Source organism: Giraffa tippelskirchi, chromosome 6 (assembly GCF_054371585.1).
Source record: "Giraffa tippelskirchi isolate mGirTip1 chromosome 6, T2T-mGirTip1v1.2.pri, whole genome shotgun sequence".
In the NCBI taxonomy this organism is placed as follows: domain Eukaryota; kingdom Metazoa; phylum Chordata; class Mammalia; order Artiodactyla; family Giraffidae; genus Giraffa; species Giraffa tippelskirchi.
In genome coordinates this window covers 19,653,896-19,668,920 of record NC_137280.1, presented here as the reverse complement: position 1 = coordinate 19,668,920, position 15,025 = coordinate 19,653,896, and the positions used below count along the sequence as shown (strand labels likewise).

Below are 15,025 nucleotides of genomic sequence, written 5' to 3'. Positions count from 1 at the left end.
GGGAAGATCCCCTGGAGAGGGCATGGCAACCCACTCCAATATTCTTGCCTGGAGAATCCCACATACAGAGGAACCTGGCAGGCTATAGTCCATGGGACTGCAAAGAATCAGACATGACTGAAGCGATTTAGCACACATGCATGCATGCAAGTAGAAGAGTTGCTCACTATCTGGTTAGGGAATAGAATATGTAATTTCTCAACTTTAACCCTAATGTCCAAGGCTGTACTCTCCAAAGGAAAGTAAATTAAAGTGTTAAGGGAGATTTTTCACCATTTCCTTTCTCTCCCTCAAATCTACTCTATAAATTTGCATATACAAGGTCCTGAATAGTCTGTAATAATGAATAATCATTTGATTGCAGATATCTCACTTCCCTATCTATTATAGAGTAATAGCTTGCTGAAATAGTCTCAAAAATACATTTTGGGAAAGGCTGGTTCATAAGTTTAGAAGGTAAATTTATCTAGTAAACATTCAGTCATATTCTTATATGTGATGACAGTATGCTTATTTACAGAAGACATCTTAGTGGTTTGATATGATTTTGTAATTTGAGTACACTAAAAAACTTAGTCATTATAATGTTCAACATCAAATCAAATATCAAAATATTTTCAAATTATAACAAAAGTAAATTAAAAGGTTAATAAGACTATCAGTCTTCCTGGACAAACCCAATTCAACCAAAGTTTGCATATGTTTCTATTTATTAAAAATTATTAAAGATATTACACTGTAATATTAAAATTGTCTCAAATTCTTGGTATAAATTATTAAGTACACTAAGAAAACACTTCTTGTTTCAATGTCTTAATAATATAAGCCATTTAAGAAGCGTACTTATTCTTAAACCAATAAACTAATTGTTGTGGTTACTTTTAACTTAAAAGGACTATATTTGCCCAAGAAGTTAAAAAGTCATATTTATTATATTGGTATGGCAATTAAGTTTAAAAAGTTAAAGTTATAGGTGGATTTTGTAATCAGAAATGTATTGAATATGACCAGATTAACCAGCAGCAAGACAGCGGTTGCTTAGGTTTTTACATTTACAGTACCTCTTCAGTGATTTCTGTAGTGCAGTTCAAACAATAGTTTAAAGTTTGCTTTTCTAAGTGCGCACGCACACGCACACACACACACACACACACACTGACACACACAGCTGTTGGTGTCCCAAAGCAGCCTCACACATGATACTTCTTTGAAGTAAGGAGACAAGTCTGGCAATAATGCAATTCATAATTAAGCTAAGTAGTGGTCAGAATATTGCAGGACTGCTGACTCAGGGACCCATCATGTATTCTTAAATAAAATACTTAAATCTGGGGACTTAAGAGGGAAAACTCTTTTAAGTCCAACAGCAAAGGTCAAAGAAAGAAAAATCCAGAAAATAAACTAGAAAACCTATGATTATACCATAATGGAAGTCTATGCTGTGCTGTGCTAAGTCACTTCACAGATGTCTGACTCTTTGTGACCCTACGGACTAGAGCCTGCCAGGCTCCTCTGCCCATGGAATTCTCCAGGCAAGAATACTAGAGTGGGTTGCCATGTCCTCCTCCAGGGGATCTTCTGACACAGGAATTGAACCTGCATATCTTCTGTCTCCTGCACTGGCAGGCAGGTTCTTTTTTTTTTTTCAATTTTCAATTAATATTTTATTATGAGGCATTAAAATCTGGTTAGGAATAAATGAAATCAACAAGGAAGAAGGGAAGCAAAAAATGAAATACAAACAGAAACAAATAAGGGCAGGCAGGTTCTTTACCATTAGCTCCACCTGGAAAACTCCATGGAAGTCAAATACCATTTAAATATCAACAGTGTGGAAGAGGAACAAAAAAACAAAAGTAGGTTACAGACAACAATGATGACAGTGATAGAAATAACATATTTCAAATGAACAAAGTTAAAAAGGCCAAATTCATGGACTCTCCAAATGCTGCAATTACCAAATTAAGAGCAATAAAAAAAGACATAATCAGTGCATGCAGCTGTTTTCTCACTCTGAGGTAACAATGACACAAGAAAAAGCACAGCTATTTGCGTATTTATTTTCTAGATTCAGTGGGTAGACTATAAAAACAACTTTCTGATGTTTTTCAAAAGTCAGAGGAGTAAGAATAGAAATTGTTAAAATGACTCATGAGATAAATAAGAATATGTAATATTTTGTCATGTTATAATTTTATTTTCAAAAGAAGTACAATTCAAAAAGAAAGCATTCTCTTTGATTTTATTGAATATTTTAAGTACTTTTTCAATAATCTAGTAACAGGAAAAATACTTTTCAGATTGATAGTAATAAACTGCTGCTGCTGCTGCTAAGTCACTTCAGTAGTGTCCGACTCTGTGCGACCCCACAGGTGGCAGTTGACAAAAAATTCATGGTCATTTATATGAGTGTTTTCCAAAGTACCTGATGTATAAATATAAAGCAAGCTCCTTCAATTTTTGAACCTGAAATTTCACTTCCCAGGATCTTTCTTAAAGAAATAAATCAACGTACAAAGATACGCATATATATTCATTACACTATTGCTTGATGATTTTAAAGACTGGGGAAAAGAAACTCCAGATGTTCAAAATAGGGGAATAATTACATGCACTTATGGCATGTCTACAGAATATTATACATTCACAAAAAATTATGTGAATAGTATGTACATGCATTTACCTATATAAATTATATAAAAGATATTATAAAATATTAAATGATGGATATTGTACTATAGTTAGTAATTTTAAAAAACATATATTCATAAAAATATATATGCACATAACTGACACAAAAGACAAAGGGATGGAGTGAAAAACATTTAAGATTTACACATCAGAGTAGTTATCAGTTATCACTGGTTACCAGAAGTTAGTATAAGTGCTTTTGGCTTATTTGTGTAATATATAGTTTATAAAGTGTCCACAATGATCATACAATATACAGAAAAAAATATTATTAAAAACACACAAAATATAATGTTTATGTGAACAAAAACAAATTATCCAGTTTGAAAATATTTTGACATTATTTGATAAAGTGTTTTGGAAATAAATATTAAATAGTTTTTAAAATGCAAATGTGCAATCATTATTTATCTTAGGAACATACACTCTTGTTAAATAAAAGTATGTGGATGTACTGATTAAAAGTGGTACAAAATAAGAAATACTTCCAAATGTAACAAAGTGCACATCTTTCCAATTTTTATGTATATTAATACAAAAAGTGATTTGGCATGTTCTTAAATTTCCCATGTTTTTTTCAAGTGTAGGACCTAAGAAACTGTGCAAAAAAACTTAAGTTCACTTTAAAATGATTTCTTCGTAATCACTTGTCTATAATGAATTTTCTCACATTTTTAGATTAAAACATTTATACTAGAGCCTCATAAAAAGTAAACTTTTATTAGCTAAATCATTTATTAAAATAAATGTAATGCAGAGAATTAAGAAATTTTGGAACAAGTTAAACTGAGAAAAGATTTGGAAATAAATACTGTGAAAAAATTATAAATTATGTACCAAATTATTTTGTACTAGTACTGGGGCAAACGGAAGCATTGTATTTTGAAGTGTAAACAAACGTAATCTTAACTATACAACTAAGACGGATGAGTTTGAGAAATAGTTATTTCCAAGTCAATCAATTTTGAGGATTTCTCTACTGTTGTCACTAGGAAATAACACATTTGCAATGAAAGAAAGTATGATTTGGTTTTGCTTATATTGCATTTACTTATAAAATGATCTTGGCTCCTAGAAATGAAGGAAAACTGAACTTCATAAGTGCCTAAAAGTAACATGGAATTAAATGGAACATATGAGTCCTAGAAACATATAACTGTTGTTCTACTGTGAGGTCCATAGTTATGGGCTATAGCCTCTTGAATTATGTTCTCAACTTTAAAGATCTGTGTTAGATATTTAGGTTACCTGTTACTCTGTGTATCTGTATGCTGTTTCTCTATTAACTCTCTACCATATTCATTAAAGGACACTTCAGAGATGCTATAGACAAATTTCAAAGACTCCTTTCACTGTAGTCAAAAGAAACTGACATTCAAACTACTTTAGGACATATGTGATAAGGAGTGGTCTAGTGGTCTCAGGAAATACAGTAGGTATATTTTCAACATCTAAATTCAGTGAACAGACGTACTGAGATTTTATTATTCAGAGGACTTGGATTTTAGCACCATTTTATGTTTCAACGTGTAAAATCAGGATGTACTTGGAATCATGGTAGATCAGGGTTTTGACCATGGAGAGTTCAGTGGAGGTAATCATCACAGTGTTGATAAGGCTTGGAACTACCCAGATTTAGGGCAACGAGTATGTTTGTGTTATATGGGATTGAAGAAAATCTTAAAAACAGCACTAGTTTAAAAGGTAAGAGCCAAAACTAGGGTTCAAGTCTTAATTTCTCAAGACCTATAACTGTCAGCACTTCATTTCACCTTCCTGGGCATAAAGTTCACCATATGTAAAATTAATAATTTTGGATCAGATAGTCTTTATGATCCTTTCAGCTATATAACTCTCCGATTGGTTAATTCTGAAGCCAAATAATGTTTAAGTGCTTGTTCTTTTATATTGTAATACCTATTTCATCAATGTAGAAAATGTAAAGTGTTCTAGAAATTCTTGCTCTCTTTGCCCTGGCATTGCATTCATTAAAATTTCCTTTACTGAATGTGTGTGTGTGTGTGTATAGTAGTAAGGAGAGGAATGAGATGAAAGAATAAAGGAGGGAAGGAGATGGCAAAAAAGGGGGAAGGAGGGAAGCTGGGAAAGAGAGAGAGAGAGAATTGAAAAGCTCATTAAACCAAAAATTTTGTACAGAAAAAAAAGATCATAAGGGCAATCTAATCTAGAAGCATCTTTCAGAGTAGCTAAAATGTAACGTTTTCTACAGTGTACATTGACATGTTTAGGGGGAAATGTTAGTAATCTAATAACTTAGTTACTTTAAACTTGTTAGTCAATTCCTTTATCTTTGAAAACGCAAGATATATTATAGAGGATAAACTAAATTTTAAAATGTAAGTCCCTCAAAGAAGGAATGCAATGATTACCATTAAAATTGCTTTTAACAAAAAGTATAATAACCACTGATAAAATATAAAAACATGAGTCAGATTCATCAGGCTAATAAGGTATACCTTATACATGTTAAGCACTTTGGAATGTTCTGATTTTTCCTTATAGCTAAAATCTACATTATAGATGAGATAATCCACAGGGTAGTAAAGTCAAAACATTACCATGAGTATGTCTTGTCTCCATCTTACTGTGTTTTGGTATGACATAATTATCATAGACCACACTGTGCCTGACATCTGGAGCCTAATTAACATATCCTTAAAATATACTTCACCTACATCCATTCACATTTATCAAAGGATTGCACCGAAGGTTTGAAAGGAGTATAATAAAGAAATTTAAATGCATCTTTACATTTGTTTGCTTAGAAACAAATAGAAATTTAAGTATACTTAGAAACACTGACCATGTTAATTTAAAAATCATAAAAATATAAAAATATCCATCATATAAAAACTGGGATAAGACCTATGCTGGAAAAGAGACCTATGTAACTTTTCTTATGTATATTAGTTTGGAAAATGATGGTACCTAAATCTATATGTCCTTGATTAAAATATTTAGATATGTAGATTTTAAATAGTACCTTGATGCTTGGACATCAAGCTGTATTTCTTTCTCCAAAGATGCTAATCATGATTATTATTGGTCAGTGGTGCAAGAATGACTATACAGAGTAATGTGACACAGTATAACAGTCCCTCAGAATTCAAAGAAATGTATCTTGAATGCCTTCATGAATAGGGACATTTTACAAAATATTCCTGTTTAGTACTGAGAAGAAAGAGAATTAAAGTTGGATGAGATCACTCTCAGAGAAAGAATGAAGAGGCATCAGTAGAGATTAACCTATGTTAGAGACTAAACTGAATTTCATTCAACTTTTCAAATTACACATGGGAATATCAGTTGCACTGAGGATCCTAAATAAAACTGCAAACTGGACTTAGCTGGTCTCCACTGACATTAGGTTTCCCTTCCTGAACTCTCTTCTGCTCTCTTCTTCCCAGACCTCTAGCCTTGTTCTTTCATGTTGTTCTCTGTACAGTGTCCCCCACCCCACCCCCCTTCATTCTCGACCTTGTCACGGATAAAGCCATTTCCTGAAGCTGGAGACATGGACTCTGGCACCAAATCTGAATGCTTCAGCTTAAATTCCAGATTCAAATGATTAAGTTATTTAATAGATTGATACCTGAATTTTTCAGTTTATATACTAGAAATAAAAATAGTACCTACAAAGCGTGGGAAACTCAGTTACGGATTAAAATAATTTATACCACAGTGACTGATCACTGAGTCCTAGTTTTGCAACTATGCCAAGTCCAAACCCTCCCAATCCCCTTGTCTGAGCTAGTTCTTATACTGGGTCTCCCAAGAGTAAAATCTGTAATATGTGGAATTAACTTCCTAGTCATCAGTTATTCATCACCAAGGGACCCACCGTATCTAGTATAAAAACAATGGATTTTTATATGATGTGAGCATTTGTACTTGTACAAGTGAGCCTTATATATTTGAGCTGTAAAGTTAGACTATCCAAACATAGAGTCTCTTACTGTCTCCAGTACTGAGTCAAGCGCAACATTATTTGGTTACTGCTTGTTTCCTCTTATTTCATGATGACTTTACTCAAATAAAAACTTCATTGAATACTGTAGCTAAGGTAAGTCTGATACCGTCAAACTTAGGTCTCAAAAGTTCCCTCAAAGGTCATATTTGCCAAATCCAGTGATCGTTCCTCAGCACCATTCTACTGGCCTCACTGCAGCACTTGCTGTTACTACACTGTACTACACTATTCTTGACCTTCTCTTCATCAGTTTGGCTCCACATTTTTCTGATGCTTCTCTTGTTCACTCTTTCTCAGATGACTTTGTTACCTCATCTTTTTCAGCCCATTATTGACATATATGCATTTGCTAAAGTGTTATTATAACTTTCTTTTTTATTCATACTTGAGTGATTTGTCTAAATCCATAGTTTCAACCATCACTTCCATTAGAGGATTCCTCCCTTTAGCTCCTACCTTCCCTGTAACCCTAAGGCTCACATTTTTGGTATTTTCTAAATACACCTAAAATCCCCTTCAGCACCTAAAACTCAGTTTGTCTAAAACAAGTTAAAGTTACTTCTCATGTCTGCTCTTCCTTTAGTTATCAATAAATGTCTAAAATATCCAGATTCTATTTGCTAACTACCTTGCTTGTGCTTCATCTTTCTTGGTTAACTGATTACTGCATTAGACACAAAGCTTTAGTTCTTTCTCTGTTTTCCAGCTCATCCACAGTACTCATCTCTTCTCTCTGAAGTCAAAGGTCAACCTTGTCTATTAACATGCCATATTTTGGGAGGGAACTTGGCTCTTAATTGCTTGAGATGTGTTAGATAAAGTAAAATTTTCTATTAGCATATACTTGGTAGTATTTGAGCAATATATTAAAATTCATTTTAATGTTGTGTATTTTCAATAATTTTAAAAGTCAGATGTATGGAGGCATAATTTACAAAAATTAATATTCACACTACATAGGTACAAAGGTATATGACACTTGATACACGTGTATAGTCAGGCAGCCTGGCCACAATCAAGCTACAGAGTGTTTCTGTTACCCTAAAAAGTTCCCTGGTGCTGCTGTTTAGTCAGTCCTCTCCCTGCCAGCCCAGAAAACCACTGATCAGATTTCAGACTAAGCTTATAATTTCAGACTAAGCTTATAATTTTTCTTCAATAGTTTTTAGACTAAAATTTTATTTGATCAAGGCATAGGAAATGAAACATAACAATGCTTTTAAAAATACACAGTTAAAATGGTGTGTTCTAGAAGTTGATGCTAACATTCTGGCACAATTAAGTTCTTAACAAGGATAGTAATACTCTGTACGTGCTAGGAATTGTGCTAACAGCTTTACATGTGTTTTAATTATGTACAGCAAGGAGACTGAACCAGTCAATCCTAAAGGAAATCAACCCTGAATATTCATTGGAAGGACTGATGCTGACAGCTGAAGCTCCAATACTTTGGCCACCTGATGGGAAGAGCCAGTTCCCTGGAAAAGACTTGATGCTGTGAAAGATTGAAGGCAGGAGGAGAAGGGGGTGACAAGAGGGTGAGATGGTTGGATGGCATCACTGACTCAATGGGCTTGAGTTTGAGCAAACTCAGGGAGATGGTGAAGGACAGGGAAGCCTGGCCTGCTGCAACTCACAGTGTCACAAAGAGTTGGACACGACTTAGCACCTGAACAACGATCAGCACAGCAGTTTGTGGTGGAACTTTTTTTTTTTTTACTTATTAGAAAATTTGTAAGGTGACTGACATTCGTCTGTTTTCTAAAGTTTATAATCTGAAATATTTAGTCATGAAATGACTCTCTCTCTCTTTCAACACACCACTCTCAGCTCTTAAGTTTCTCTTTTCCCAATGTTCTCCCTTTAAACACGTCTCCTTTTTCTTTTCTAGCTACATCTCCTCTTGGCTAATCTCCTTTTTAGCAATGCTTCTTCAGCCTATTTCCCTATGAACCAACCTGAGACTGCGATATAGTAATTTTTAATCTGTAATCTTCCTTTTAGAGATTCCTTCTGGTTCTCTTTCCTATACTTTGAATTGGCCTATCAACCTCCTTTACATTCAGCATGACCTTATAACCTATGACTAGGTTCTTCCTGTCAATTGTGTCACATAATTAATTAACCCAGTTGTTGCTGCTGTTCAGTTAAGTCATGTCTGACTCTTTGCCACTCCATGGACTGCAGCACACCAGGCTTCCTTGTCCATCACCAACTCCCGGAGTGTGCTCAAATTCAGGTCCATTGAGTTGGTGATGCTATATAACCATCTCCAATATTTCTATTTATTGTCATTTTGCTGTACATTAAACTTTGGCTTTCCCATTATCAGTTCCATTCCTCATCCCTCCCCTCACTTCCCATACCCCAGCCCTCAACATTAAAAGCAGACTGATAAAAGCAACTATTATCTGTCAAGTAGCATTCTTCTCTCCAGTTAATATAACCTAATTTACATTCCCATTCCCTTGGAAAGTACCTCAATATATTCATGCTAACTTATTCTCTTTTATATGAAACCTATTTACTGCTCATACCAATCCATTTATATTACAATATTTTTATAGATATTAAACATACAACTTTAAGCAAAGAGGAAGAAAGTGATCTGAATACATGCATTTTAATCTGAATCTATTTCCACCAGGTCAAAATCTATGAATATTTCTAAGGCTCTTGGTTTATACTGAAAAAAAATGCCTTTTAGGAAGATTATATTAAACTATGCTACCACTTTTACCACACTCTCCCCAGTGGTTATGAAAGAAATAAAGCATTTTTATATATTTATTGATCAATGAATTTCCTGTTTAGTAAAATTTCTGTGTATCTCTTTTGCCCATTTTGCTATTAGAGCTTTTGGAATATACAATTTATATTACAATTGATACTATTTGTTTCAAAGTGATCCAGATGTTAGGGCTCTTAATAATGTTGTTGCAATATGTTTCATAATTTGTTGTCTGCCTTTTGTTTATGCTGATTTTGATATTTTGAAGTTAATACCTGACACATTTTAGTCAGATCTCTCTTTTTAAATTTTTTCATTGCTTTTATTCTTAGAAAGGCATTCTCCCTCCAGAGAGAAACTCTTTTATGCTTTCATCAAACATAATTAACTCCTTAACTTTATGCAGTTCATTTTGCTTAATGGAAGTATAAGCAATCAGCCTGAAATCACATCTCTAGTGAGTGACAGACTTAGGTTAGAATTCAGACCTATATGGGTTGAATGTTCAATGTTCAATTCAACTCTCTTGCCTTAGAAATGTTAAAAGTTCATTTCTGGTATAGCAGTCCTGATGTGCAAGTCTGTATGACAACAAGCTCCTAAACTGGTAGTCACAAACTAGTAATAAGACATTTGCAATGAAAATAATAAAAAGAATTAATGCTATCATTCTATCATATCATAGAAAGAATGCCTACACATCAAAATGCATGGGCTTCAATACAGTTGATCCGAAATAAAAATTGCTTTTTAATGTGCTATATAATAATAAAATAACGGTTTCACTTATATAGTGCTTACTATGTAACAGACAGTTTTTTGGTGCTTTACATAGTATATATTAACTAATTTCATCATTATGAAAGCACTTTGACATAGTAGTATTATTATCTCCATTTTATAGGTAATGTATCTGATAGCAACTTTCTCAGGATCACACATCAAATAAATGGTGAAACTGATCAGGCAGTCTAGTACCACAATCTTTGCTCTAATACTGCTTCTCAGACTATTTCTTACAGGAACACTATTTCCCCCAATATCGATATTTTTATGAAAGAGAATTAAAGTGTGCAACCGGTCTAGGCAAAATTGAATATCATAGTATTAACAGTGCATGAAAACTATTTTGAAAATTTAGCAGTAACATCTTACAATCAGGATTAAGTTCTAAAGTTAAAAACACTTAAACCCCCATTTTAAATAAGAAACAGCTGAAACCCAAAGACATTAAATTATGTGTCTGTAATCACAGCTTACTAGCAAGAATAGGACTAAAACTAGATCTCTTGACTTCTATCTAATAATCTTTCTTCCACACCACCCCACACGAGGAAGAAATGCTCAAGACCACACTTATCCCATGTTTGGGTATTTTTGTTTCAAGCTTCAAGAACTTTCCTAACTCTACTACCTTATAGGTGAATATTTATAGGCTTTAAAGAACTAAATTTAAGTGTTATACTCTATCAGTAGTAGTTTTCATACATGATGTGATGTTTTTAAATATGTCCATATACATATATTTCATTCAAGACTTTTTGGTTAAAAATCACAATATTACTTAATAAAATGTTAAGCTTAAACTTACATAAAATATTTCTCAAAGTTATTGTGTCTCTCACAACATCTGAGCTATCTAATACAGTACTGAAACAGAGTTGACATCATGTGCCAACTGAGTGATTTACATTTTCTGTAAAATTTCACTCTAGTAACTAGAGTTACATTTTTCCATGACTAATCAATCTTGTAAAAAAAAAATCTTTTTGGCCGTGCCACGTGGCTTTCACGATCTTAGGTTTTCCACTAGGGATTGAACTCATGCCCTTGTTAGTGAAAGTGCAGAGTCTTAACTACTGGACTACCAGGGAACTGCCCATGATTGAGCAATCTTGAGTGCCTGTGTCTTAGATTTTTGTTAATAATATTAAGTCCATTAAATACAGAATATAATCAAGAACAAAAAATATCTATAAAATGGATAAAATATGTAAATAAAAAGATTGGTAATAAATAATTGAAAACTTGGGGAAATTTCAAAAACAGCTTATATGTACATTTGGATGTAAACACATATATACTTTTGTCAAACTTCCCCTACAATGAATGTTACTTCTCTTTACCATTTTAGGATACAACACAAGTAGAAAAAAATGTCAAAGGTAAGCTCATAGCACTCAAAATATGGTATATATGCCAAGCAAACATAATAAGAATTGAAGAGCAAATTTGAAATAATACACACCAGTGAATGATATTCAGAATAATCAGATAAACAACACAAAAAAGGAACCATTTTAATGCTAAGAATACTATAATTGAAATAATTTAGCTCAGACTTCTCTCCAGAGCTCCAGATCCATACATCCAAACACAGATATTAGATGAATATTCCAGAGAAACCTCAAACTAACCCATCCCCAAACTGAACTCTTTAGTTTGCACCCTAAATTTTTGTTCAACTTATATTCCCTGTAAGATAAAATACACCACCACCTATCCAAACATTTCAGTCATCCAAGATTATTATCTTATTTTTCCTTTTCCTTTCAACAATAATGTCCAATTGATAACTAAGTCTTATAGATTCTACATTTTTAAATAACTTCATGAATCAACTGCCTCTACTGATACCTTAATTCAGCCAGTTTTGATCTCTCAAACTGATTTATGCAATATCCTCATAAAAAGTATTTCTGCTTATATAGTTCCAGTCCATCTTTTACCAAGCTTCCAAAGTAGTCTTTCTAGAAGCAAATATCTGATTGTGTCCCTCTCTTGCTTTATATGCTTCAATAACTTACACAAACTTCAGAAACCCTCCCCTGCCTACTTTTGTCTAAACAAATCTGAAGCCATTCCGCTATATTGTTTCCTCTGCCTGATATATTCTGTACACATAAGGCCAACATGTTTCTAGTTTTCAATATTCAATTCAAGGATCATTGCTTCCATGAAGTCTTTCTTGAACTAATACCCATACTTCTCAGGTGGAAATAATAACACTATTCTTTGTGATTCCACTGTAGTCTACATATACACATAAATTATATGTATATATTTCTCATAGCACCTATAATACTATTGTGCTTATTTGTTAGACTCATACTAGAAAAAGCCCACAAGCTGTTTTGTGTGTCCTGTGATTTCCAGCACCTAGAACAGTACCACACAGCAAGTACTCAATGAGTGTTGAATAAATGTTCAAGTTTTAGTTTAAGTGTGACTTCTTTCATGAAACTTTGTTTGGCTGTCTATTCGAATCAAATTTTATTTGACTTTATACCTTTGTAGAACATACTGTTGAGTCATCCATTTTAGCACGTCAACATAGCATCTTACCCACATATTTTAACTCCTCTGTGATACTGACAGCTTGTTTAGGGCATGTATTAGGTCTTTAATATTTTCCATGTTCTAACACACTGCTGAACTCAAGATAGAAATAAAATACTTTTAGAATTATGGATTAAATTTAAAAATAAGTTTTAAGCCTAAAACAAATTGAAGTATGATTAATTTGTTAATTTAACCTACCTGACTATACATAAACATACATATATTTGAATCTGGAGTTAGTTACCCAGTTATGGAAAAAATGTATATATATACTTCTATGACATAAAATTAATCATTTTATTTTTATTCATCTAATTGGAGCAGTTGTTGCTAAAAGTTGAATATACAACTACCTAAAATGAAAATGCCTGCAGATTTAACATTTTGTTAATATAGGAAAAGAATGAAAAATTATAAAATAAGTAAAATTTAGTAAAAAAAAATTTCTAAGACAAGTTAGATAAATGAAAAATAACAAAGAAAACAGTAGAAGAGACAGACCTGCATGTCTTCTCCTTGTGGTGTCCACTTCTTCTGTGATCACATCGTGTAATGGACAGACATAGACAAAGGAGATGGGTGTGAGTGGATGTGCTCAAAAGGTAAAAAGTGACACTGAAGGAAAGGGCCTCAAATCATTTTGAGAAAGCATCCTGTGCACAGTTGTAGGGAAGATATAATCAAATACATACCATATTAAAAGAAAAAAAATACAGAAGAACTGATGGTGAACTGGTTAAGCTACTATGGGTTAGCAGAATCAGAAAAGTAAAGTTAGTGTAGAAATAAAGAGGATTAAAACATTTACAATTATTGTGGACAGCCAATCCTGAACAGTGATGCTGAAGAAAGACATCATTAGTAAAAACAACAGTACTTGTAAGGCCATATTGTTTAAGACATTACTAAGTCCATTTCAGATCTGTGAAAATGCTTTTAGAATTTTTAGTTATCATTGAAAGGAAAGGATTTAATTGAATAATCTTCAAAAAGAGCAATAAAAATAGTTTATTTCTATGCCCTTCAAGTTTCCTAAATTTGTCAGTACATATATGAAAATTAAGTATGACCATTAGGCCAATAATTCACAATACTTCAGTACAACCACATATTATTATAAAAATATCCTAGAGTAACAAATATAATAAAACTCATTATAAAAGACTAGCTGAAATAAAAGGCTTTATTTAAATATTAATAATTCAAGTTAATATTCAATTAAGATAAATTTTCTTTGATCATATTCCCTTATAAGGTCATTTATTCAGAAAATTCTTACAGATATCACAGAACAGATCATTGACGTTCACATAGAAATTTGCCCATCCAAATCCAACACCTCCTATAGGAGATACGGCACATGTTTAGGAAACACTTCTTTATCCATTGATAGTGGAAAAGTTCAGAAGACATTTTATACAGTGATGAAGCAGGAAATGTATGCTAAACTGAGCATTCTAAGAAAATTTTTTTCCAAAGATATTAGAGTTAGTATTAGTACGACTGATACAGATAAACATTATAACACAAAATCAAAATGGCCTATTTTAATTACTTTCTTAGCTTCAAATCAGGTGATACAAATTCTTAAATTAAAACACCACACTAATTTCTGCAATACTTGTATCATGGTTTTTGAGTGATTTATAGAAAAACGTGTTATATCAAAATATATTTGGAATATTGATACACTGAGAGAAAGCACTCCTATAACAAATTTATCTTTCTGAATAGCGAGAAAATGAAAACTTTCCACTAGGAAAGAAGTACTGAGATAAAGCTTTTTGTTTTAAGAGAGAAGAGAAATCCTGGTATGAATTCTAGAGATCTGAAAAAAAATGACACATTTTGAAACTTAATGTCATTTTGATTACTATGCAAGCACACCTTTGACACATTCAAAAGTAGACAGTAAATTTCATCACAATTATAATACAAACTAGACTTTGCCAATAGGATCGACCACTAGAAAAGTATTATCCTCTGAAATACATTCATACATTAACATGCTATATACCATATTTTCTTTTGCATCCCAATCCACCCATTTCTCAAAGTAGATAAAATAGGAGAATATGAGATATATTAATACAATAGGTTAATGCTGAGATATATTAATATCATATTTCGCATTATATCCTATAGGAAAAACTTCCCTACATACATATTTACCACACTACTAAAGCAGCTTCCACACACGTTAAAATGAAATTGGTATGAATTGGACAAAATAACCGCTTAAGTACATTCCACCTCTAAGAAAATATTTT

At 32.7% G+C, this 15,025-nt stretch overlaps 1 protein-coding gene across 50 annotated transcripts in view; it reads right to left on the bottom strand.

The window, feature by feature from the left end:
• RIMS2 (regulating synaptic membrane exocytosis 2) overlaps positions 1-15,025 on the bottom strand; it is a 629,392-nt gene that overhangs the window by 158,887 nt on the left and 455,480 nt on the right. For 10 of the 50 annotated variants that reach the window (XM_081502217.1, XM_081502229.1, XM_081502212.1 and 7 more), the window contains one exon: positions 13,257-13,289. The exons of 37 other annotated variants lie outside the window; for them this stretch is intronic. In XM_081502217.1, the coding sequence (XP_081358343.1) occupies positions 13,257-13,289 (33 nt within the window). Of the gene's footprint in view, positions 1-13,256; positions 13,299-15,025 lie in introns of all 50 variants that reach the window. 3 more of the 50 variants (XM_081502218.1, XM_081502239.1, XM_081502244.1) reach the window with 2 other exon arrangements.